This window comes from Mustela erminea, chromosome 7 (assembly GCF_009829155.1).
Source record: "Mustela erminea isolate mMusErm1 chromosome 7, mMusErm1.Pri, whole genome shotgun sequence".
NCBI lineage: Eukaryota > Metazoa > Chordata > Mammalia > Carnivora > Mustelidae > Mustela > Mustela erminea.
Window position 1 is genome coordinate 31,327,035 of NC_045620.1, and position 26,383 is coordinate 31,353,417.

Here is a 26,383-nt window from a genome sequence, read left to right on the forward strand (position 1 = left end):
ACCTGTGGGTTGGTTCAAACTGAAGCCAAAGGCCGGAATGAGACCACCTGGTGGGTGGGGGGGGGGCGGGAGTGAGCGTGAGAACCACCAGGGCTGAGTGACCAGGTAGGGCAGCAGGAGCCCGCATAGGCGGGGGCTAAACTGGCTAAAGAAGGAGGAAAAGCAGGAGATGGTGGAGACTTGCAGGCCAATCAGGAAAGCATTTCTTCCTTTCTTTCTTTCTTTCTTTCTTTCTTTCTTTCTTTCTTTCTTTCTTCCTTCCTTTCTTTCTTTCTTTTTCTTTTTTTAAAGATTTTATTTATTTATTTGACAGACAGAGATCACAAGTAGGCAGAGAGGCAGGCAGAGAGAGAGGAAGGCAAGCAGGCTCCCCGCTGAGCAGAGAGCCCGACGCGGGGCTCAATCCCAGGACCCCGGGATCACAACCCAATCCGAAGGCAGAGGCCCAACCCACTGAGCCACCCAGGCGCCCCAGGAGAGCATTTCTTTTCTTTACTTTTTAATTAATATATAACATATTATTTGTTTCAGGGGTACAGGTCTGTGAATCATCAGTCTTACACAATTCACAGCACTCACCAGAGCACATACCCTCCTCAATATCCATCATCCTGCCACCCCATCCCTTCCACCCCCCTCCACTCCAGCAACCCTCAGTTTGTTTCCTGAGACCTAAGGAGAGCATTTCAAGGAGGGTTTGACAATGTCAAAAGCTGATGAGACCTGAAATCTGCCAATGGAATCCAGGGCCATGGTGATGAGTCAAGCTCAAAATGTTTTGATGGGATGACAAGGGTAAAAACCGGACTGAAGGGAATTGAGGAGTGAATGGAGGTAAGGAAATGGAGGCAGAGTATAGACAACCCCTTTGGAAAAGTTTGTGAAGGGGAGGAGAGAACTAAGACAAAAGTTAGAGAAAGATGTAGGAATGAGGGTTTTTTTTCTCTTTATGATAGATTCATTAATACAGCAAGTAGAAAATCCATAAGTTGACTTAAGTACAGAAATTTGGAACATAATAAGGTGGCATCTCAAATCAGCGGGGCTAAGACTTTACTAAATGGTGCTGGGAAGCCTAAATAGCCATTTGGTAATTCTAAAATTGGATCCATACCTTACATTATATACAAGGGTAAATTCCAAATGGATTGGATATAAATATAAAAGATGAACATATATATAATTCTAGAAGAAAACATGCATAAATTCCTTGATATCTTGAGGGTGGGGCAAGGTTTTGGCTTTGGTGGCTTTTTTTGAAATCTCTACACCCAACGCGGGTGTAGAGCTCAAACCCACAACCCTGAGATCAAGAATCCCATGCTCTTCTACTGAGCCAGCCAGGTGCCCCTTTTATGTATGTATGTATGTATGTATGTATGTATTTATGTAGTTATTAAGGAAAAGTATTTTTAACTCACAATCCAGATGCAATAAAAGAGAAGACTGATAAATGTTAATATTTAGAAATTTTGCATGCCAAAAAAACATAATAAGGAAGCAACCAAAAAACATCAGAAACAAAGTTAAAACACAAACGACAACCTTGGAGGAAATATTTGCAGCATGCATTGTATATATTATGTGTGTCACAGGTAAAGGAATGGTTATATATAGATATAAAGAACCAGTAGAGAGGGAGCAACTGGCTAGAGAAGGGAGGGGGAGGGAAGCTGAGGGAGGAGGAGAGGGAGAGAAGGGAAGGAGCGGAGAAGATCCCTAGTGTGAGTATTGTGGGAACAGGCCAGGACAGAGGATAAGGGCATGGAAAGACAAAAAGGGGCCATCAGCAACTTCTGTGTTAAATGGACAGAAAGAGGGTCTGGACGGGGCTGGATGTTTGATAACATTAAGAAGCAAGTTAGCAGCTGAGAGGGAAAGGAAAGTAATTTAAAATAATCTTGGTGGCGGGAAGGAAACTATACTGACCAGAGAAATGTCCAGAAAGACCAAAGCCTGCTTAAGAAGTGCAGCTGGGGGGCGCCTGGGTGGCTCAGTGGGTTAAAGCCTCTGCCTCTGGCTCAGGCCCTGATCGCAGGGTCCTGGGATCGAGCCCCGCATCGGGCTCTCTGCTCAGCGGGAAGCCTGCTTCTACCTCTCTCTCTGCCTGCCTCTCTGCCTACTTGTGATCTCTATCTGTCAAATGAATAAATAAAATCTTTAAAAAAAAAAAGAAGAAGTGCGGCTGGTGCAGGTGAACTTACAAAGGAGCCCTTGTGCCCCAAAAGGGACTTTTCCCTGGCAGTGCCTGGGAGACTCTTAGACCATTTTCTTCATGGGAAAAAGAGTTCTTCCTAATTCGACTCTGTCATCCTGGGAACTTCTTTCCTACAGATCCAGGAGCAGGGAGGAAGTGAAGACATGGTCAGCAAGAAGCTGTTGACTTTATATGAAAAATATCATGAACCACCTCATTCAGTTTGTCAGGTAACACAGGCGAGCAATGTCAGACATGGAGAGAGGCAGAGAAATTTCCGAGTGTCCTGAGAGAACCATGAGGGACAGCTGCTAGGAAAGCACTGCTGGGTAAGTTTATCTTAATCACCTTCGTTCAGAGCTTGCTCTCCCGGTATTTTGGTTGAGTGAATTCACCCTTGCTCAGAACTCAAAGTCCTAACGCTTCCTAATGGGGTTAATCTTTGCGATGGTTCTCTGAAAGGGTTGGTACAGGAGGCGTGTCTGTCTCTGGACTGTAGGGGCAGCAGACGTGTCAACATTTGCAATTTGCTAGTTCCTTCTTCCTTGCCTGCTACTTTCCCCTCCCCCCAGTTCCATTCAGTCTTCAGATTAAATATACAATAATAGCTTTCTGTTCTGAAAACCTCTTCGCAGCCCGGGGTTGGTGGGAATGACCGCCAAGTTTAGGCTTGCTGGTGCTCAGGGGATGGTTGGTTCTAGGCTAAGAGAAAGAACATGAAGGGAGTAAGTTCCTTTTGCAGAGGGGGCAAGGCTTTTCTGTCTAGGACCTGAAGAGCCTTAATTAGAGCAGAATATGGACTCATATTCTGCTGAGAAGGGATGCATTCTCCATGGAAAGGATTAGAAAATCTGTGATGACACTATCATTTAAAAGCAAAACCAAAAAAAGCCAATCTTCTGGGGTTCAGGGATCCAACTTGGAACGATACGTCTGCATCTAGGCCCTGCCAGAGTCCAGCTCCGTGTCTATGGGGCCTCAAAGCAGAAGAGAGAAATAACGCCTGTGAGTCACCAAGTCTGGCTGTTTGTTGGAAAAACTGCTGTTGCCAGGTAGGGAGGGAGATGGCTTTCCAGGAAACCCAGCCAAAGTTTGAGGTGCAGCTGGAAAATAGATGACCAGGCTGGCCTTGTTCATGTGACATACTGACGTAGGAAAGACGAGAGCTCTTGGGGTCCTAGAGCTGGTTCAAAGCTGGGAATAGTAACTCTGATTCCTTTTAGAATAATCAAATTCTTTGCAGTTTATTTATTTTAACATCTCTTTGTGTCCTTCTCCTGGGCAGGCCCTTCCCACCTCCTGACTTGAGGACCGATGGACCTTCTAGACATTACTTCCAATGACCCAACTTTGAACTAACTGCCCAAGTGGAAAACGATGTAAAGTTATTTTCGTTCCGAAGGAGGATGCTAACAATTCAAAGGAATGAATTTCTAATGGTGGAACTGCAAGTCCCTAGGGTGACCAAAGATGTTTTGGGACAGGATGTTCTACCCTGTTCTGTTCAAATGATTGACTAGGTAGCCTCCTACTTTGCCCTCTTGAGAGGCTGGCTCTGCTCTTTGGAACTTCAGAAACATCCGACTTGTTGTCTTTCTCAAAGGTGAGTGGATTTCAGTCCACTCCAAGGATATACTGATAGTGAGCATTTATAACTTGATATTTTCAGTAAAAACAGTAGGTAAGTGCTTTTCTCATCACTTGGATAGCCAAAGGAGAGTATGTTTCACACATTGCCTTCAGGTGCTGAGGGGTGGATTTTATTACCTTCTCTTTATAGAACAAGAAGAACCCCAGAAGTTGAAACTGCTGACTCTAGGAGTGTCACCAGACATAAAGTGAGCTCTCTGCCTCTCTCACGAGTCTGTCTGGCTATCCACAACAAAGGAGGTAGCCAATTTAAGATAATAAGCCCAAAGAAGGGGGAATGTCTTCACATTTTTATTTTCTACATCAATCAGTTTGCAGCATCTGAGCTTTGTTAATTACACATTCTCCTTGTTTATGCTGATTTGCTAGTGATTTTTCCCTCTCTTGGCCTTTAAACAAGACAGTTTAGCAACAAGGCGCCCTGACGTGGGATTTTCTATAGCACAGACCAGGGATATTTCTTTCTTTCTTTTTTTTTAGTTAAGATTTTATTTATTTGACAGAGAGAGATCACAAGTGGGCAGAGAAGCAAAGCAGAGAGCCCGATGTGGGACTTGATCCCAGGACACCGAGATCATGACCTGAGCCGAAGACAGAGGCTCAACCCACTGAGCCACCCAGGCACCCCGACCAGAGATATTTCTAAAGAACGCAAAGGATTTAGGTCACAGATATCCAGCATAAGGCTGTGTCTGCTCTATTTTAATACTGCTTTTAAAAAATAATTTATGAGTTCAATGGGCTCCAGTTCATTTTTTTAAATTAAACTTTAAGTCATTTTCGAAATTATAAATTATTTTTCAGTTATTTTCCAAAGCTAGGAATAGGAACTGATTCCTTTAAGGATAATCCTATTCTTTGCAGTTTATATATTTGAATAATATTTCATCTTAGCCAGCCGTTTACGAGTTCTGGCACAGGTTACCTGCATTCTCTGTGTCTCTGTTTCCTCATCTGTGAAACAGACACAAAAATAGTACGTGACGACATCCATGTCATTAATGCCCTTAGACAATCTAGAACGCTCTATCAGACTTAGCTATCATTAGCATATTATAGCTGTTTTGAATTACCAAAGTAATATGCACGTTCATGCAAGCCCTTAGAAATTTGCTGGCCCCTTCTAACAACTGATCACAGACATCCTCCCTGAGCAGGTCCCCTGGAGCCCTCTCTTTACAGAAGATGGGCATTAGCTCCTTGTCTGATTTGTCTGTGGCTCCAGTATTGTTTAGGGTAGCTTTTCACAGTTCTGTACGGTCAAATCCTTGCTCTTTTCCTTACACCTCCTGGGTTATGTATAAGGCATAGGAAGTCCATCTCAGGGGCCAGCACTTAGAAATACACTTCCCGGGGCTGACAACAAAGACTTGCACAATACAAGAGAACTTTCCGAACATACATTAAACTTTATGATTCATTAGTGTGAGTGTATTTTACTTTTTACTGGAGAAGTTCAAAGACTAAAATGCTTTTAGGTGTCGAGGGGATCGCTCCCTTCAGATAAAGACAAGAAACGCAGGACTGAAGACACCCCACAATCTGCACAGGCCTCTTCAGGGCACCCACAGGCTTTTTATAGGTCATGATATGGAATGAGTGGGGAGTAGAAGTTAATAATTCAGTGTTCGATGAAGTTGAACCTGCAGTTTAACCAGCATGAAGTGTAAGAAGGTAGCTCATTTCAGAAACTCATTGTCAAAGATCATGACAGCAAAATCATGGGGAGACTCAAAGTTATCAGCAAAGCCAGCTGAAGCCGGTAGTTCTTGGCATGTTCCATCAAGTCCTCTCTGCATACTTTCTGACATGTGGGCATTGAGACTATCTTTGAGAACGTCACTCAAAAGCATTTGCCAAAAAGACAAGTGGATAATTAAAAAGAAAAAATTTGAGTGAGTGTTGTATCTTTGACAGTGAGGTGTTTCTTTTTAAAAAATTTTATTTATTTTTATTAACATATAATATATTATTTGTTTCAAGGGTACGGGTCTGTGATTCATCGGTCTTATACAATTCACAGTGCTCACCACAGCACATACACTCCCCAGTGTCCATCACCCAGCCACTCCATCCCTCTGCCCTCACCCCCCAACAACCCTCAGTTTGTTTCCGGACATTAAGAGTCTTTTATGGCTTGTCTCCCTCTCTGGTTTCATCTTGTTTCATTTTTTTCCTCTCTTCCCCTATGATCCTCTGCCTTGTTTCTCAAATCCCACATGTCAGTGAAACCATATGATAGTTGTCTTTCTCTGATTAACTTATTTTGCTTAGCATAATACCCTCTAGTTCCATCCACGTCATTGCAAAAGGCAAGATTTCCTTTCTTTGGATGGCTGCATAGTATTCCATTCTGTATATGTGTGTGTGTATATATATATATATATATATACACAGCATTTTCTTTATCCATTCATCTGTTGATGGACATCTAGGTTCTTTCCATAGTTCTGCTATTGTGGACATTGCTGCTATAAACATTGGGGTGCACGTGCCCCTTCGGATCACTACATTCATACCTTTGGGGTAATTACCCAATAGTACAATTGTTAGGTCATAGTGTAGCTCTGTTTTCAACTTTTTTTTTTTTTATGGTATTATAGCTATGCTTTTTATTTTTTTCCTATTTTTTAAAATTTTTTATTTTTTATAAACATATATTTTTATCCCCAGGGGTACAGGTCTGTGAATTGCCAGGTTTACACACTTCACAGCACTCACCATAGCACATACCCTCCCCAATGTCCATAACCCCACCCCCCTTCTCTCAACCCCCCTCCCCCCAGCAACCCTCAGTTTGTTTTGTGAGATTAAGAGTCTCTTATGGTTTGTCTCCCTCCCAATCCCATCTTGTTTCATTGATTCTTCTCCTACCCACTTAAGCCCCCACGTTTTCAACTTTTTGAGGAACCTCCATACTGTGTCCCAGAGGACAATGAGGTATTTCTATAAACATCTGACTACTCATGCTTTTTCCTACTCTTCTTTTTTCCCAGTAAATGCATACTATGTCTATACAAAGTGAGCACAAGTGGCTGAAAAATAGATAATTAAATAATCTTTTATTTTTGACTTAAAGACTGACAAATAAAGGCATCAATTAAGAAAAGAAAGCCTATTCTGAGGTCTTGTAGATTTTATATTCAACAAACATCATTTATTTAATGCCCACTATGTCAAAATAATTTTGTTAAGAGTTGTGAGATTTTTGAAGATAAAAAAGATGGTCTCTACTCACAATCTAGTTATGTTCTTTAATATTTTCTAGACCTTTCAGGGAATAGCTTAGAAGAACACCAAGCAATTGGAGCAGAATACTTTATATTTTATGGTAAGGACAATTCTCTGTGTGGTCTATCATGTTAATCAATCACTATACTCTTCAGATATATTATTTTTAAAGGCATTGGGTAGCTGTCAGCTACCAGGATGGCCTTGCCTCTGGCACAGTCTTTAAACCCTTGTGTAGTCCTCTCCTGAAATGAATCAAGCCCTAAATGATCCAAACAATACGATGGAGGGGATAGCATGTGACATGGCAGGCTAGATCTTTAAAGGTATGGAGGCTAGCATCATGGTCTCATGGATTGCTTACTCTAGGGGAAGGACTGGAATTCAGGCTAATGGGAAAAACCTGGCAGGCAGATTGTTTTGTATGCCTATGAGCTAAGATTTTAATAATTAATAATTCTTGGAGGTGGGCAGAACATAAACACATAAAAATCTTCACCACTGTATTGTAGCTGATGATTTCTAAGCTTTGCAGTAACTACTAAGACCTCAGACATCGCATCCCAATAAATGTGTAAGAATCAAATTATTTGGGAGCACCTGGGTGGCTCAGTTGACTGAGTGTCTATGTCTTCATTTCAGCTCAGGTCGTGATCTCTAGGTTGTGGGATCAAGCCCCACATCAGACTCTGCCCTCAGTGGGGAGTCTGCTTGAGGATTCTCTCTCTTCCTCTGTCCTCCTCCCTCCCACCATGGCTCTCTCTCTCTCAAATAAATAAATAAATCTTTTAAGAAATGAAACAAACTATTTCTGCAGTATTCATAGCGTCATCAGTTTTTAAATGTACAGCCTCTACAAGCTGCATTTGTTTTCTGCTGACAATTCTCTCATCATTCCTGGCAGTCTTCAAATCATTAACTTGGGAGGAAAGTGAATTTAGAATTTCTGGCCATCAGTCTGTCAACGACTCCATCAAGCAGTTTTTTTTGTTTTGTTTTTTAAGTAGTCCTTGAAGGTAATTATGGTTCCCATTGTATAGATAAGAAAATTATGGCTCACAGAGTGTAAAGGACCACAACCACATAACTGGTTAATGAGAGAGCTAAGAGTGAAGCCCAGCCTCCCAACTCCAAGCGAAGGGCTCTTGTTTCTTCACCTCTGAATGTAGACAGTCCAGAGTCCCTCTGGATTATAGACCAGATGTGCCTGTCCCTATCATGAAATGGCACGTCATTTGTTAAGCCCTCACTGGTGTGGTGTGCCAGGAAATGGATGTTTTGCCCTTGCGTCATGGAATGTTCATCAGACAATATCTATAAAGTCTTACCGTTGCGCTAGTACTGACCTTAGAAACTAAGGTCCGAGCTTATGTTCATTATTATAAATATACCCTGTATCCATTGGCAAATAAAACCCACACCTTCATTTCATGGATCTTCCAGTCTAGTCTGGAAGATTATAGTCTGTGGGATTTTTTTTTTCCCTTGGTTATCTACTTATTGTTTAATTATGGTTTTATAATATTATATGAATGAAAAACAGTAAGATGTTTTGACACTCATCAGATACTCAACCCTTGAACTTTTGTAAGGTTTGTTTTTCTTTTTTTCTTTCTTTCTCCCCCCCCCTTAAGGTTTTCTTTCTTTTTTCTTAAAGCTACAGCCCCAGATGGCTGAGTAATTGGATCAAGGTTCAGAATGACAAAGACAGATAATGTAACTGCAAACAACATCAACCTCCTTTGAAAGAGCTATTTTGGTCTTTCACCCAAAGTGACTTCTTTCTGCTGAAAGAGATTTTGGCAGCAGCTAGCTCAGCTGATGGCAGAAAAATCAACCATGAAATATAAAGGTTTTATAAGATTGTGACATGACCCCATTTTCACAGCCGTTATATAATCAATGGCAAAACAGCAGGGGAACAGAAGTAATTTATACCTTACTTTTGGAATGCAATAAAATCTCTACTTTGCTGTCTCTAGATTTACAGTCCCTATTTTGTTTTGATGATGACTTCAATTAGTTTTCATCTCTTATGCACTAACCAACTGAAAGTGGTAAGAAAAGATGGTCAGAGGCATGCTATGTGGCAAAGAAAAGTCACTCGAAGCTTCAGAAATTTGCTCCAGGAAGTCCACCAGGAAGATAAAACCTCTCAGGGAAAGGCCACAGGAGAGTAGATAAGAATTAGTTTATAAGCAAACAAACTTGTTTTTCAAAGAAAGAGTGACAGTGGCAAAAGTTTTCAGTGTTTATCTCACTGATTAACAGGTCAGGAAGAAGTTACTTTTTAAAAAAATTTTATTTATATATTTATATATTAATATATATTTATTTATATATTTATTTGAGAGAGAGAATGCGTGTGAGCTTAAGCAGGAAGGAGGCAGAGGGAGAGGGAGAGAGAATCTCAAGCAGACCTCGCTCCATCCCCTTCCCCCAACTCCCGGAGCACAGAGGCCTATACCCGGCTTGATCCCATGTCCCTGAGATCATGACCTGAGCCAAAACCAAGAGCCAGCTGCTTAGCAGACTGAACCACACAGGGGCCTCAAGAAGTTATGTTTTTGAGACATTTTGGATGGATTGAGTTGGATGATAGTGGGGAATGGGGGACACCTGGGAAGCGACTTATCCATTATGCATATAAAATTGCTAGTCAGTCAGAAAAGCACACAACTCCTGATCTCAGGGTTGTGAATACAAGTCCCCACATTGAGGTTAGATTGCTTAATTAAATACAACTTTTTATAAAAATTTTTTTAAATTTGAAAATGCTTTCTGAGCACTTACACTTACTGGGTACTTACTTATGTCACTGGGCTGGGATCTGGACTACAAGTAAGTATGAGATAGACATGGTCCTTGTCCTCAAAGTCATTCCAGTTAGTGGGAAAAACCGAAAGGGCAAAGGAATTTATTAAATGGAGGAACACGGGGATTCCTGGAAGGGACTATGAACTCACATTTGGAAAGTCAGAGGTTTTCTGGAAGAATTCCTTAAAGCTGAGATCTGAAGTATGAGAAAGACCAAAGAAGAATGTCCCTAAGGAAGGGAATTGTGTAAGTAAAAAGCTCAGAGGCAAAAGAGAGCAAGTATGGCATATTTAAGGAAATGAAAATAATGTAGAGGTGGAAGGTTGGGGGACAGTGATAAGAGATAAGGCCTAGGGGTCCTCTAAGTCTACTTAAGAAATTTGAGATTTAGCCTGAGAGTCAAGGAGGGGTGTACTCAATCTTCATTAAAAAAAAAAAAAAAAAACAAGGGGTGCCTGGGTGGCATCCTGGTTGGTTGGTTGACCAACTGCCTTCAGCTCAGGTCATGATCCTCGAGTCCCAGGATGGAGCCCCACACCATACCAGGCTCCTGGCTCAGTGGAGGGTCTGCTTCTCCCTCTGACCTTCCCCCTCTGATGTTGCTCTCTCTCATTTTCTCTCTCTCTAATATAAATAAAACCTTAAAAACAAAACAAAACAAAAGAACAACTGGCTGCCAGAGAGTTGGAAAACTGTTGTCATTGGGGTGGCAGATAATGGTGAGCTGTATTCAGAAAGTTGCTGTCAGGATGGAGAGAATGAAGAGATAGTCAATAGATCTTTAAGAGAAAGAATCAGCAGGGGAGGATTTGATTATGGATGGATACAGGACAAGCTGACAAAGGAGGAGAAAAAGTTTCTGACTGAAGAGTCCAACTTAACTGAGACAGGAGACACTGGGATAGGAGTAGGTTGATTGAAAGGTGGGGGAACGTTGAGTTAAAGTGGCTGGAGGATGCGTTGATTTGACCCCCAGGAGACTAGGCTTAGTGGTTTGGGAATAAATAGCATTAATGGGAGAAGAGAAGATTCAAGACTGTATCTTGAGAAAGACCCAAAATGAAGAGAAAGAAGAGCTTGTAAAAGAGATTTAGATGGATTTTTTTGAGAGGGAAGAGAAAAACCAGAAGGAGGTAGTATCAAGGAAACCCAGAGACAAGAGTTTTCCAGAGGGATTGATCAAGTGTTCAATGCCATTGAAAACCAGGCAGAAATATCAGACTCCAATTGAGGGACATTCTACAAAATAATTGACATTTTAAAATGTCAACACCAAGATATAAAAAGAAAGATTGAGAAATGGAGTTTAAAGGAGACCAAAAAATCCATGAAAACTGAGAATGCAATGCATGATCTGAGATTTCCTTTTGCTATATTTTTTATCATTTTTAATGGTTATATAATAATCCATATAATTAAGCTCATTCCATTATATTTGAGTTAGTCATTTTATGAAACAAACAGGAAAGTAATTTAGTATTATTCCAGACTTTCTCTGGTCACAATCTATGTTACTTTATTTTTTAAAAAAATTTTTCAAAATTTATTTGACAGAGGGAGAGAGAGAGAGAGAGAGAGCACACAAGCAGGAGGAGCAATAGAGGGAGAGAGAGAGAGCAGACTCCCTGCTGAGCAGGGAGCCCAATTCAGGGCTGGATTCCAGGACCCTGGGATCACAGCGTCAGCTGAAGGCAGACAGTTAAACATCTGAGCCACCCATGCGCCCCTCTATGTTACTTTAGAAGGATGTTTTTGTGAGATTCATTACACCAAAAAAGTGAAAAGTTAATTTATACACTTTGATTACCAATGCTGGAAGAGAAAATGAAATTTACAGCTGTTGTGTTAGGTTTGTCTGAATATGTTTTTACTTCTGATTTTATCTTTACATTTGCCTTAAAATTTGGCCTATGGTTGACCAAACCTCAGGCAGCATTATTTAAAATATTCATCTCAAGTGAAGTACTCCCTAATTTATGGGCTTCTATCCTAAGACAGGCAGCTGTAGGAGGATGTGAATGTAAAGGACTGGTTCAAGAAGGTGGTGAAATGGAACAATAACCTCAGTCTCCTTTCTGTGGTTCTGCAATTCTGGCAGTTGAGTAGGGCTAAGCTGCATGCAACATACTAAAATATTTTCATTGTCTTTGATTAGTTTCTCTCTACACTTTATGTTGTTGGGTTTTTTTTAAGATTTTATTTATTTATTTGACAGAGTGAGATCATAAGTAGGCAGAGAGGCAGGCAGAGAGAGAGGGTAAGCAGGCTCCCCGCCAAGCAGGGGCTGAATCTCAGGACCCCGAGATCATGACCTGAGCCAAAGGCAGAGGCTTAACCTACTGGGCCACCTAGGCGCTCCGACACTTTGTTTTTTTAAAACGTAAACATTTAAATTTTTCCAAATTTAAATTTAAATTTTTTTTTCTTGTTCCCTTTCGTGTCCACCAAAAGCATTTATCTGTAAGCTTTTAGAAATTGCCCAGACTGTCAAATGCGCAAAACTTCCCCGGCTGGGCGAGTGCCCTCAGTCAACATGGCTGCGGTACGTTCCATCGCCCTTGCTTGCCCTCAGCAAACGTGGCTACAGCGACTTCCTTTCAAACCGGCTTTTCCCACAACAAATATGGCGCCTCCGCTTCCGGATTTCGGTGCGCTGTTCTTGCGGGATGGTGAGTGTAATGGGGACTTTGCAATTTTTCTCAATCCGTTGTCTCCGTGGACTGTGGCCTGGAATTGGGAGTAGGCAGGGGGTCTGGGCAACGCATCAGATCGTTCTCTCATAATTGGGAAGTTACGGAGGCTTCTGCTGGCACGCTTCCAATTTCCCGGTCCCCCTCCTTCTCCCCACCAACACACGGCCTCTGTAGCCACATCTTTGGGGAAATCCCCCAAATTTTGCAGGCAGTGTGACAGGATGCCCTTCCGTACCTCTTCTTCTTTTTAAAAAACCAGCTTTTTATTTTTATATAATTGTTTATTTAGGAAAACATCTTTTTAAAGATATAATTCACATTCCATAAAATTCACCAGTTTAAAATATCAGATTCCGTGGCTTTTCATATATTCCAGGATTGTACAGCCATCACCACAATCTAATTCTAGAACATTTTTATCACCCTAAAGAAATACCCCTTACCCATTAGCGGTCTCCATTCACCATGACCTTTCAGTCTTAGTACTAGTCTACTGTCTGTAGATTTGTCAGTTTGGAATTTGATATAAATAGAATCGTTCAACGTGTGATTAAAAGATAAATTGAGGCATGTTTAAAATTCTAAGTTAATTTGTGCAAGAAGCGATTGGAATTGGGCAGTATCCAATCCAGCAGGTAGAAAGGGCGTTCTCAGGAGCTGAACAAAATGAAAGACTTAGAGGCAGAAGCCAGCAGGAAGAAGGAAGTAATATTAGGCCAAAAAAAGCAGGTTATTGCAAGGTTACATCTCTGTAGGGAATGGCAAGGACCTTTCTGGCAGATTACCTAACTAGGTGGCTCCTGATTGGTTGTGGAGTTTAGCACAAGTGACACCATTTTGGATCGGTAGTCTTGTTTTTTAACACTAGCTCCTCATCACTAAGTATAGTATTGTCAAAGTGTGTCCTTGCGGCATGTGTTAGAACTTAATTTTTTTTCTATAAAGCTGAAAAATACTCCATGTGTGCCTAGAACACATTTTATTCATTCATCAGCTGATGGACATTTGGATTGTTTCCACTTACGGTTTATTATGGATAAAGCTGCTGTGAACATCGGTGTAAAGTTTATGTGAACATGTATTTTTATTTCTGAGTGGAAATGTCAGGTTAGAGTGTAACCCTGTTTAATCTTTTGAAGCACTACTGAACTGTTTTCCAAAGAGCCAGTGACTTTGTATGTGGATATCCAGTTGTCTCAGTGTTGAAAAGACTGTCCTTTCCTTTTCCTGTGAAATTGTTTTTGGTACTCTGTGGAAAATCAATGGACCATAACTGTCAGGTTTTACTTCTGGACTCAGAGTTCGATTTCATTGATCTATATGTCCATTCTTATGCCAGTACTACACAGTCTTGATTATTGTGGCTTTTTAGTAAGTTTTGAAACAAAAAAGTATGAATCCAACAACTTTGTTCTTTTTCAAGATTGTTTTAGCTCTTCTGGGTCCCTTGCATTTCTGCATGAATTTTTAAATACTTTTGTCAGTGTCTGCAAAAAAAAAAAAAAAAAAAAAAAAAAAAAGAGTCAACTGAGATGCAGCTAAGAAGAATTAGATTGATCTGTAGATCGATTTGAGCCATATTGCTATCTTAAAAGATTTTCTTCTAATCTGTGGAAAGACATCTGTTCGTTTAGATTTTTAATTTCTTTCAACTTTTTAAAAAAGGTGGGACTTGAATTTATAAGCCCCAGATCAAGTGTCAAATGCTCCACCCGCTGAACCAGGCAGACATCCCTTTTTCAACATTTTTTTGTTTTGTTTTGTTTTCACTGTACATGCCTTGCACATTTTTATTAATTATATTCCTAAGTATTTTATTGTGGTTGATGCTATTGTAAATGGAATTATGTTCTTAATTTTAGAATTGTTTATTGCTAGTGTAAAATCATTTGCGTGTACTTTTATTATATTGATCTTGTATCCAGCAATCTTGTTTAACTTCTTTAATGGTTCTACTAATTTTTAAAGAGGATTCCTTGGGATTTTCGGTCCGCAAGATCACATCTTCTGCTAATAGAAGTAATTTTACTTCTCTCTTTTATGAACATCTTTATTTCCTTCTCTTGCCTCATTGTGCTAGCAATAACCTACAATGTAAAGTTGAATAGAAGTGATCAGAGCAGGCATAATTACCTTGTTCCTATATCAGTTCCCTAGAGTGAAAACATTTAGTCTTTTACCACAAAGTTTGATGCTAGCTGTGCATTGTTTGAAAAAAATTTATCAGATTGAAGAAGTTCCTTACTATTTCTAGTTTTTTTAGTATTTTGATCATGAAAGAGTATTTGACTTTATCAAATGCTCTCTGTGTCTGTGTGTGTTGTGGTTTTTGTCCTTTATTCTAACTAGTGTATTACATTGATTTTCAGGTGTTAAAACAACTTTGAATTCCTAGAATAAGTTCCACTTGTCATGGAGTATAATCCTTTTTATATTTTGCTGGGTTTGGTTTGCTTCTTTTCTGCCAAGGATTTTTGTTTCTCTATTCATAATATTGGTCTGTAGTTTTGGGTGATACTTTGTCTTGTTTTGGTGTCAGGCTAATACTGGACTTAGAGTAAATTGGAATGTGTTCTCTCCTCTTCCAATTTTTAGAAGAGTTATCTATGTGAAAGAAGTGTTAAGTGTAGTGGGAGGAAGTGGGGCCTATTGGAGAACCTGAAGGAAAGCCATTATGCTTGAAGCCTGGAAGGCAGTGGAGGCTGGAGGATTTGGCTAGATAGAAATTTTAGGTGGTGATTAATGTCTCAAAGGAGGAAAGAAGAGAGAGCCTTGGGCTAAACACAGAGGAAGTCCAGTTGGGGATGGAAGGTGAGCCACAGAGCAGGCAGGAAGGAACAAAGGCAAAGAGGTAGGAGGGCAGTCAGGAGAATGGCTCCCTGAACAGTGAACAAAGGATAGCAGAGTTTCTAGAAGTCATATGCTGGAGGGGAGGGCAGGTGTCAAAGATTTCCTTTTCACTTTCCTTTCTTTCTTGACAACTTTTAACGTTGATATGATTTTTTAAAAAATAGTGTGTATATTTATTTTATTTAAATTCAATTAATATATAGTATATTATTAGTTTCAGAGGTAGAGTTCAGTGATTCATCAGTCTCATATAATAACCAGTGTTCATTACATCACATGCCCTCCTTAATGTTCATCACCCAGTTACCCTATTCCCCACTCCCTTCCCCTCTAGCAACCCTCAGTTTGTTTCCTATGATTAAGAGTCCTATGATTAATATTACGGTTTGTCTCCCTCACTGATTTCTTCTTGTTTTATTTTTCCTTCCCCTCCCCTATGATCCTGTTCATTTCTTAAGTTCCACATTTGAATGAGATCATATGATAATTGTCTCTCTCTGATTGACTTATTTCACAGAGCATCCTACCCTCTAGTTCCATCCGTGTCATTGCAAATGGTAAGATTTCATTCCTTTTGATGATTTAGTAGTATTCCAGTGTGTGTGCGTGCGCATAATACATACATACATACACACACACACATACACCACATTTTCTTTATCCATTTATCTGTTGATGGACATCTGGACTCTTCCCATAGTTTGGCTGTTGTGGACATTGCTTCTGTGAACATTGGGATACAGGTGTCCCTTTGGATCACTACACTTGTATCTTTGGGGTAAATACCCAGTAGTGCAATTGCTAGGTTGTAGGGTAGCTCTATTTTCAACCTTTTGAGGAACTTCCATACTGTTTTCCAGAGTGGCTGTACCAGCTTGCATTCCCATCATGATGTTGATATGATTTTATACCTTCAAAAACTTGCAAGACTAGTACAAAGAACTCCCAAAGAACCTTTTCCTGATTCACCTATTGTCTACATTTGCCCCATCCATTTAATTTATCATTCTCTATCATACACACACACACACACACACACACACACACACACACACAGAACTATTTGAGAGTATTTTGCTCACATTAGTTCCCCCTGCCAATGAATATTTGGGTGGCATTTCCAAAGAACAAGGACATTGTCTTAAATACTGGGTTTTGTTGAAAACGGGAGTGATTTGGGCATGTTGAAATATCCAAGGGAGGGTCCAGTGGAAGAGAAGTGAGAGAGGGAGTTGTGATCACTGAAGGCTTGTTGAAGGGTCCAGAGAGTGGGATTTAAGGTACAGGTGGAGGTGTCGGACTGCCACGGGAGGGATGGCTCTCTGTTGTGAAGAAAGGTGAAGCAGTAGGCAGATGTGGGATCTTTGTTCTGTTTGATAGGGGAGTGGAAGAAGTTCCTCTCTGCTGGATTCTGTTTCCTTTGTCAATGAGGAAGTGAGCAGATCTACTGAAAAGAGCAGGGAGGTGTGTGAGAGGTGGGAAAGGTCTGAGTTGAAGAGGGTTGGAGAAAACATGAGACTCAAGGAGAGGGGAAAAGGGAGTTATGGGATGAGGATCTCGAGATTCATGTGGCCAGACAGCCCATTTCAGGCTGATGCTCATTCATTTTGGGTGAGCCTGCTTGTCCTAGCACTGGAAAGTGGGTAGATAAGTTGAGTGGGTAGACAGGCTGGAGTTTTGCCAAAGGAATGTGATTAAAGGATAGAATGGTTAGGGGAAGGGAAGTTTAGGGTACTAAGAAGATAATGGACCATAGAAGATACTGGACAAGGATGAAAGAAGCAAGATGGCTACTGAATGGGAAATAGAAGGGTAAATGGATGGGAGGTAGGCTGGGAAGATAGGAGCCTGTAAATTGTTTTTTAATTTTTACAGTTTCACTTATTGGAGCTAGACATTATTGAACAGGCATTCTTTATGAGGTATTTTATGTGCATCCATTTCATGTAACTATGACAACCACATGAGGTAATGAGCTTAGTCATCAAGTCATTTTTTAAAATTTAATTTAAATTTTTTACAGATTTTATTCATTTATTTGACAGAAAGAGACACAGTGAGAGAGGGAACACAAGCAGAGGGAGTGGGAGAGGGAGAAGCAGGCTTCCTGTCAAGCAGAGAGCCTGATGTGGGGCTCAGTCCCAGGACCCCGGAATCATGACCTGAGCCGAAGGCGGAGGCTTAACAAATGAGTCACCCAGGCACCCCAAGTAATTTTTTTTTTAAAAGATTCTTTCTTTTTTTCTCTTTCTTTCTTTCTTTCTTTCTTTCTTGAGACTGCACATGGGTATGTGTAAGTGAAGGGAATGGAGGAGAAAGAGAGAGAGAATCTTAAGCAGGCTCCACAGCCAGCACAGAGCCCAACACGGAGCTTGATCTCACGACCCTGAGATCATGACCTGAGCTGAAGTCAAGAATCAGATGTTTAACCGAATGAGCCACGCAGGCACCCCAGGCCATTGTTAGAGATGAAGGTGAGATGACCTGCTCAAGGTGACACAGCTAAAAAGTGACAGCGGGGGTTCAAACGTGAGTCTGTCACTCCAGACACCCTGTGCATTTCTGCACCTTTCTGCAGAGCTTCCCGGCTGTGTTCCCTGCTTCGCTTTGACCCTCCTCCGACTCATGCTTCACTTCGCTAACAGCGTGAGCATGTGGAAATGCAAATTGATTGTATCATACCCTAACTCAGAAGCTTTCATTACATTTAAATGGAAATATTTATACAAAGATGAACCCACGGATGAATAGAGAGTTGGGTAGATGGACAGTTCTGTGATAAGGAAAATCACAGCAGAATGTTGACTGTGAACTCTGAACAGCTTTAGTGATATTCGTTGGATAATTCCACTTCACGTTTGAAAATTCTCATGTAAAATGTTGGGAGGGAAGAGCCCTGATTGAAATAAGAAATGAAATTAAACAGCTTTTTGTATGGGAACCCTGGCTGACTTGGACTCATAGGTCTGAAGAATGCATAATCATGGAAGATGGCCGTCTTTGCTTGGCAAGCTGGTTTTGATGTACAGAGACTTCTTGTGTCTTTGCCTCTCCGGTATTGGGAAAGTATGCTCACATTGTGTAACTAAAGTGCTTTTAAGAGAGGAAAATAACCTCTTCTGGAGAAGGAAGTGGAGCCACCTATTAAAATTTTAAGACAAAGATAATCATTGTGGGGCTCCTGGGTGGCTCAGTCGGTTGAGTGTCTGCCTTCCTCTCAGGTCATGATCCCAGGGCTTGGGATGCCAAGCCCTGCATTGGGTTCCCTGCTCAGTGGGGAGCCTGCTTCTCCCTCTGCCCCTCCCCCTGCTTGTGCTTTCTCTCTCTCAAATAGATAAATAAGATATTTTTTAAAAAAGATAATCATTGCATTCTACTTGTGATTGCAGGCAACAGAGAGGGTCTTATCTGTCCCTCATACTTGCTTCATTCTGTGCAAACTCAGAGTTCCAGATGTTTCACAGTCACAAGTTCTGACTTTGTAAGAAACAGGATTCTGTCTTTCAGTAGGCTTGCTTTTTTCTTTTTTCTGTTTTCATTCGAATGCCCAGTTTGGAACATATTTGACATTTAATACAGGTGATTCTAAAAGAAAGGATAGGTGTCCCATCAATGTGCTGTTTGTTTTCAGGAAGGATTCCTTTTGTTTGTATCAGTAATGGCACTCTTGCTTGATGGGCAATTTCAAGGCTCCTCTTCAGGCAGGCAGGTTATACTGCTGTCCTTCACTGACCTGTTTTTTTCCCTTCCAGGAGCTTCCAGAACAGTGTTTGGTAACATGAGGGGCGAAGGAGGAGACACAGATGCCTGTGGCAGAGGTGTTTGCTGAAAACTTCAGGCGTGGTTGACTAATATAACGTGTGAAAAGACACAGTGTTCTTGCTTCTTTGGGAACCTTGATCCCTCTGCTTCTTTCAGAAGCAATCAGCTGCTATCTTGGCTTGCTCTCTGCCTGAGCGAATGTCCACAACAACATGTGACTGGGTGTCCTCAAACAAGAAGAATCTTGCCAGGCCTCTCTGCTGATTTGTTTTTATACACCTCTGTCTTTGCCTGATCAGGTGGTACTTTGAGCTGTGCAGAGACGCGGGAGGCTGGGGGGTCTTGGAGCTGGGTTCATCCTGGCTTGATATTTTCTGGATGAATTTCTTGGGCAAGTTAACTCTACTTCTCTCTGTGTCTGACTCTTAACTCTAAATAAGGGCAGTACAGAATTACCTGCTTCGTAGGGCTGTTCTAGATAAAGCTCTTAGCACAAGACTGGGTATCCAATACACATTGGATAAATGTTACCTACTCTTACTAGTGTACTTATTCTGAAATTGCTTGTTTCATTCAAACATATGTCTTTGAGACATTTCCTTTTTTTTTTTTTTTTTTTTTAAGATTATTTATTTATTTATTTGACAGAGGGAGAAGCAGGGAGAATGGGAAAGGGAGAAGCAGGCTTTCTGCTGAGCAAGGAGCCCGACACAGGGCTGGATCCCAGGCTGGGACCATGACCTGAGCTGAGGCCAGATGCTTAACTGACTGAGCCACCCAGGCAACCCCTCTTTCCAGTCCCAACTGTCATTTTAAGAGCTGCACTGTATTCCATAATTTGGAATACTGTCTCTTCCCGAAGCCATTCCTCCTGTAGTCTTCTCAACTCCGTCCGTATAATCACCCTGTCATTGAAACTACCACTCCTTGTTGACTCTCAGTTTCACTTTAACCTCGTTATCCATTCAGTTATTACGTTCTGCTCTCATTTTAGTTCCTAATCTGTTATTTACTCTGTCCCCTGCTCCTGATTGCTCTGCTCTGGGTCACATGTTCCTCCTTGTTCACTGGGACCACGGCAGGTGAAGGAATTCCTCTTGCTTCTGAGATGGCCAGCCACTGGGCTGATACCCTGCAAATGCATCTCCTATCCAGCTGCCAGATCTGCACATCTGACCATGCAGGCCCTCTGCATGGCGCATGGCCACCCATGGCAGTCATGATGTGTGCTGTTGGCTATAATATGATTTATCAGTGACAACAATTTATGAGGCAGAGACTGGCAGAGGAGGACCCCTTATTTTATTTTATTTTATTTTTTAAGGTTTTTGTTTGTTTGTTTTTTAGAGATTTTGTGTATATTTGCAAGAGAGAGAGCGAGCGAGTGCAGGAGCGTTAGGGGAGGGGCAAAGGGCAGAGAGCCTGATGCAGGACTTGATCCCAGGACCCTGGGATCATGACCCAAGCTGAAGGCAGACACATAACCAAGTGACCCACCCAGATGCTCTTATTTTATTTTTTTTAGGAACACCTGATTTTTAACAAGGAATGTCCAAATGATGAGCCCAATAAGCCACCTTTGTGGTCTCTAGAGCATTGCTGGAGAGTTTGTGTTTCCATGTTGCTGTCCTTCCCAGAGCTGAAACCACAGGGCTTGTCCCTCCCCAGTTACCCATGCACAACTCTTCTTTGACTCTGACTTTAAAGTCCCAACACCCCATGCCACTGCGGTTGCCCAAGCTGGTTCTACTGGTGTTTATGCTGTCTGCCGCCATGGTCAGGCCTACTCCTTGCTTGGGGATAACCTTGTCCAGAAAGCTTAATGTCCTCTTCTGGATTCTTCTCTGTCTTGTCCTTGTGTTGACCTGGTAGGTCTCTATATTTGGACCATCCCAAGCTGTGGGCAGCTTGAAGGAAGGGTCTGTTACAGTCACCTTTGTATACCTAGGGCCTAGCATGTGAAGTAAGTGACAGAATGTATGTTTGAGTAGGCCACAGATAAAAATACAAATTATCTGTAATCTTATTGTTCAGAAATTAAACTACTGAATTAATTACCATTAAAGTTAATTTGGGATATACCCTTTCAGATGCTTTTATTAGCTATGGATCTATAAATTTCTCACTCATACACACACATGCACACAGGCCAACACCCCACACATGATACTGTATTTTATAAAATCTGGATTGAATCCTACCTTTTGTTTAGAAATCTTTTTTCAAAGTAAAACATCATGAACAGTTTCTTCCTTTTTTTTTCCCCAGAGTTTATTTATTTGAGAGAGAGAATGAGAGCGGGAGAGAGAGAATGAAGGGGGAGGGTCAGAAGGAGAAGCAGACTCCGCACTCAGCAGGGAACCTGATGCGGGAGTCGATCTGAGAACTCAGGATCGTGACCTGAGCTGAAGGCAGTTGCTTAACCAACTGAGCCACCCATTCACCCTCAGGAACAGTTTTTTGTCTCAGTAAATATTCTTGTAGTCCTTGGATTATATTGCCACATGGTGTTTCATCATTATCAGACATGCAGCTTATTCTCCATTTCAAATTATTATTATTTTTTAAAAGATGTACTTATTTATTTTAGAGAGAGAGCATGAGCGAGGGGGCAGGTGGTGAAGGAGAAAGAGTCTTCAGCAGACCACACTAAACGCAGAGCCTGACGTGGGGCTCGACCTCATGACCCTGAATCACCACCTGAGCTGAAACCCTGAGTGTTGAGCAATTACCCTACCGAGCCACCCGGGTGCCCCTCCAGCTAAAGTTATTAATGGGCTCTTTCTGGGCTGAGAGTATCTGTTTCTCCTGAGGAAGACACATCTGGGACTTTCGTCCTTCGAGCTGTGGCCGAAACGGAGGCTCCTCTTTCACAGTGACTTTTGTATTGAGTTGTTTTTTCCATGGCAGGACTATGGCGACCCAGGAAACCGCTCCAGGAAGCCAGTCAGAGGAGAGCAACGCTTTGGACTTGGCGTCCATCAACGACATAAAAGATTATGCTCTGCAGAGACCCCACCAGGAGGCAGACAGCGAGGCACTGAGCTCTGTGGAAACCCTTTCTCTTCCTTGCTCTTCTGATGTGGATTCAGGTAAGACGCAGAGCTTAAAACCAGCTAACACTGACACACACACACACACACACACACACACACACAAACACAATACTTATGGGCTTGTGTTCATTTGTTTCTCTCCCTTCCAGTAGCACCTCTGTGAGGAATGGTCCATTGTCTGGGGTAGAAAACATCTTATCTAAGCAGGACTGTGGGGAGAAACTTCAAAAGACAAAGCTCCCTGGTGTAACCAGGACACAGAGCTGTTTCCTGGAGGCCTTTTTTGTCTGAGTCCTTTTCTAATCTCTGTCCAGCTGCATTCTGAGGCTCAACAGGGAGAGGGGTGGAATTGCTTTTTGTTTGGTTCTTTTAAAACTTCAGAACGTGGTAATAGGGGCCTGTTAGAGGTGGGCCTGTGAAAGTAACAGGGGCTTTTTTATTCCTTGTATGAACTATACTCCGCATTTGGGGAACAACTTTTCTACGAGTGTCCCTGGCCAAATTGCCAAAAAGTCTGTTGTTTGAACTTAATGATGATTCCTTGACATCGTCAGTGATCGACCATCTCTGGTTGCAGAGCCCTTGTCTTCCCCATTCATTGCCTGGACCTGACCTGGGGGTCCATGGACCTGGACTCAAAGCTCTGTCACTTACTGATGCTGGGACTTGTCTGTGTACTTGACATCATCATTTAGACTCCTGTTAGACTTCTTAAATTCGCTGCATCCTAAACCAGATTGCTGATTCCTCTCGCCCTCCCCTGTTCCTTCCCGCTACTATACACACACCTGTTCTCTGAGGCTTTCTCATCTTGGAAAAGCACTTTTATCTTTCTGTTCACTTAGGCCCAAACCCAGGAAGCTTTCTCAACCTCTCTCACATCCGGTCCCTCACTGTTGGCTCCACCGAATGAATCTGGAATCTAAAGAGTTTTGCCATCTCCACAGCCACCACCCTGGTCTGAGCCACTCTTGTCTGTCTTCTGGTTTATTATTACATCTCCTAAATATCTCTTTCCATATCACCCTTGTCCTCCTACAGTTTCTTCTCAACACAGCCACCAGAAGATCCTTTTCAAACACAAATCAGATCGTGTTAGTCCTTGGTGCAAAGCTCCCATGGCTTCTCATCTGTCTCAGAGCAAAAGCCCAAGTCCTTAGCTGGTACCCCTGCCCTCTGGGTCCTGGGCCTGCCGCCTCTCTAACCTCACCTCCTACCTATCTCCTTGCCCTTCCCGGGCCGGGCCTCCACCACACTAAGGGTGCGCTCGCCCTTCGCGGAGGCCCTTACCTCCCGCATCTAAGAGCCAGCCCCCTCCATCCTGATGAGGTTCCTCTGTCCTCCCCTTTCCTGGCTTTATTCTTCTCCATAGCACAAGGGCCACTGGGCACCCCAGGGAGGACCGTTAATTTCTTTGTCTCCCCACACTGGGATATAAACTCCAGGATAGCACGCACTCAGTAAGTGCTTGTATGAGGAAGGAATGAGGAAGTGTAAGAGATATATCTGTATGGATTTGGAGCTGAACTTGATCCTAACATAAAACTCTGTTCCCCTCTCTGCTTCCCACATGTATAGCTTAAAGTGGGTTATGAGTGACTTTGGAACATTCCATGGATCAGGAGTGGGAGTCATAGGCGGCACTGAATTAGGTGAAGCCTGTCTTTAGCCCCTAGCACAATCAGTGTTGGAGGAGATTGTCAGATTGCCTCTGGCTCCCAGAAGAAAAGTCAGATTGTGTTACTGATGGAGACATAGCCAAACTGTCAGCCATCGGTGTATGCAAAGTAAGTTATCAACTCAGGTGCAGTAAATCCTGGGACACTTCTCTCAAGATGGAACCCAAGAGGCTTATAATGTGCACCTTGCACCCAGGTGAGTCACTGTGGGCCTTTCCCCTTGGGGGTCCCAGCTCTCATTTCTTTGCTCCCTGCTTTGACTTCTGCCCCATCCCTGGATGCCTGGGGCCTTCATGTCACCTGTCAACACCACCCAAAAAACAATCTGAAAACTTAGACAAAAGACAAATGACTAGCTGTAGCTTCAAGTGTTAGTTTTTTCAGGAAGGTCTTTGTTGAAAAAGACCTAGCCCAAAAGGAATGGTTTAATTTCAGGAATCAGGGACAGGTAGAAGAGAGATCTGGAGGCTCTGTCTTTCTGATGTTTCTAAAATGCAGTCCTGAGCTCTGGGGGAAGTTGCTGTCCTCACTGTTTGCTCGGCACTCACCATCTTCTGCCTCCAGTTTCTCAAAACCATCCAGGGTCTTGGGTTTTGATTTTCTATTTTTTTTTTTTAAGATTTTTATTTTATTTATTTGACACAGAGAGAGATCACAAGTAGGCAGAGAGGCAAGCAGAGAGAGGGCAGGCTCCCTGCCGAGCAGAGAGTCCTATGTGGGACTCGATCCCAGGACCCTGAGATCATGACCTGAGCTGAGGGCAGAGGCTTAACCCACTGAGCGACCCAGGCAGCCCTGAGTTTTGATTTTCTATCTGTAAGTAGGATCAATTTCCCTTCCCTTCACTGGTAGGATCCACTTCCCTTTCTTTCACTGTGTTCATGGGTAGTTGTAATTACAGGTTCCCTCCCCCAGAGCCCTCCAGAAGATTTTGCCCACCTTTTCATCTAGTTCTGACAACTCTGGGTCTGTCGTTGGCTCAGAGAGACAGCCCACCTTGACATTGGTCTCTATTGGTACTCTGATGGCTACTGTCCTATTTCAGATTCTTAACATACCTCACTCCCAAGCCAACTTACATTCCTGGTTTTCTTGTTTGCTGTTGTGTGTTGTAAGGAGATTGACCTTCCAGAGATTGGTGAATACAGTCAAAGGTTTCCGGCTGACAGTCACCACTGGACTGTACCCACCCTAGGACTCGCTCACTGTTGGCTACCCTCGTGTGGCTTGTGTTTGGCTTACTGTATGGTTGACCATCTCCAGAACTGGTAGAGTATGGTGGGTTGCTTACAGTGGAACGGGGATCTGAGGGTAACGCCAGTACCTGGCTTCCCTGGCTGCCGGGTGAAATAGGAGCCAGGAGCTGACCATTAAGATTCAGTCAAAGTAACTCAGTTGTTAAAACTTAACGGTCCAAATTCAGACACACAGTTGGCAAGGTGTTCACAATGGTGGCATCGAATAGTCCACTGGTGACCGAGCACAGCCCTGCACAGGGTAATACAGAGAGTCCCCACAACTCCTGGCAGGTGGCAGGCAGTGCGCAGACGGCTTATCCATGAGTGGCAAGGTCCCCGCTTCAAGGTTGGAGTCAGCATCACAGCTGTAAGCCCTGCAAGAAGAGCAGGCGAGGGACGAGTGGCCTCAGTTTAAAGAGACGGCAGGGGCAACTGGAAAAGCCAGCTTGAAAGGATATGGACCCAGGCTGAAGCCTCACTTTTGCCAAGGGTCCCCCATTTCACCACACAGCCACCTCTGCCTTCGGCCCGTCACTCGCCTGCTCTTCCCAGCGAAGCCTTCTGAACAACTTGCCTGTATGCCACTCTGCTTCCTCTTACAATCATTCCTCATTCCTGGGCTCATGTCCTCTATCCTCACCACTCACTAGACGAGGCCTGCCCTGGCTCGGATGCCAGTGATCTTCCCCAGGAGCTAAACCTTACGGATAAACGTTTTTAAAGATTTATTTATTTGAGAGAGAGAGCACGTGTTCGCGCACATATGTAAGTGGGCACATGTGAGTGGGGGCAGGGGCGGAGAAAGAGAATCTTAAGTGGACTCCCCGCTGAGCATGGAGCCCAACAAGGGCTCAATCCTGCGACCCTGAGATCATGACCTGAGCCAAAGTCAAGAGTCGGATGCTTATCCTAGCGAGCCACCCAGGCGCCCCCCTAATGGATACTTCTCTGCCCTTATCTTGTGTGCCCAACTGCCATGTCACCATTCATGCCCTCGGGGAGGATATGAGTAGCAAGGGACAGGAGACTTAAGAGCACTTTCTAGGAAACTAATGGGTTGATAAGCATCTGACAGCATTAGTCAGAAAAACCTGAAAGCTTTGGTCATTTCAGTCTGGGTATCCACACGCGGGTGAGGCTGGGCTGTGTCTGTCCACATAAACACAGCTCATTTGTCTTAAAGTGGTGTCTTAGGCAAGGGTTGTCTGGC

The 26,383-nt window shown here is 42.7% G+C and overlaps 1 protein-coding gene across 2 annotated transcripts in view; it reads left to right on the forward strand.

Moving 5' to 3' along the window:
* Nucleotides 1-3,464: 3,464 nt before the first annotated feature.
* The window catches only part of SHLD1 (shieldin complex subunit 1), a 92,914-nt gene continuing 69,995 nt past the window's right edge, over nucleotides 3,465-26,383 (forward strand). The window contains exons 1-4 of one of the 2 annotated variants that reach the window (XM_032351364.1): nucleotides 3,465-3,800; nucleotides 7,116-7,178; nucleotides 12,347-12,564; nucleotides 22,111-22,292. In XM_032351364.1, the coding sequence (XP_032207255.1) occupies nucleotides 22,115-22,292 (178 nt within the window). In that variant the 5' untranslated portion in view covers nucleotides 3,465-3,800; nucleotides 7,116-7,178; nucleotides 12,347-12,564; nucleotides 22,111-22,114. Of the gene's footprint in view, nucleotides 3,801-7,115; nucleotides 7,179-12,346; nucleotides 12,565-21,549; nucleotides 21,669-22,110; nucleotides 22,293-26,383 lie in introns of those variants that run through there. The other variant, XM_032351365.1, reaches the window with a different exon arrangement.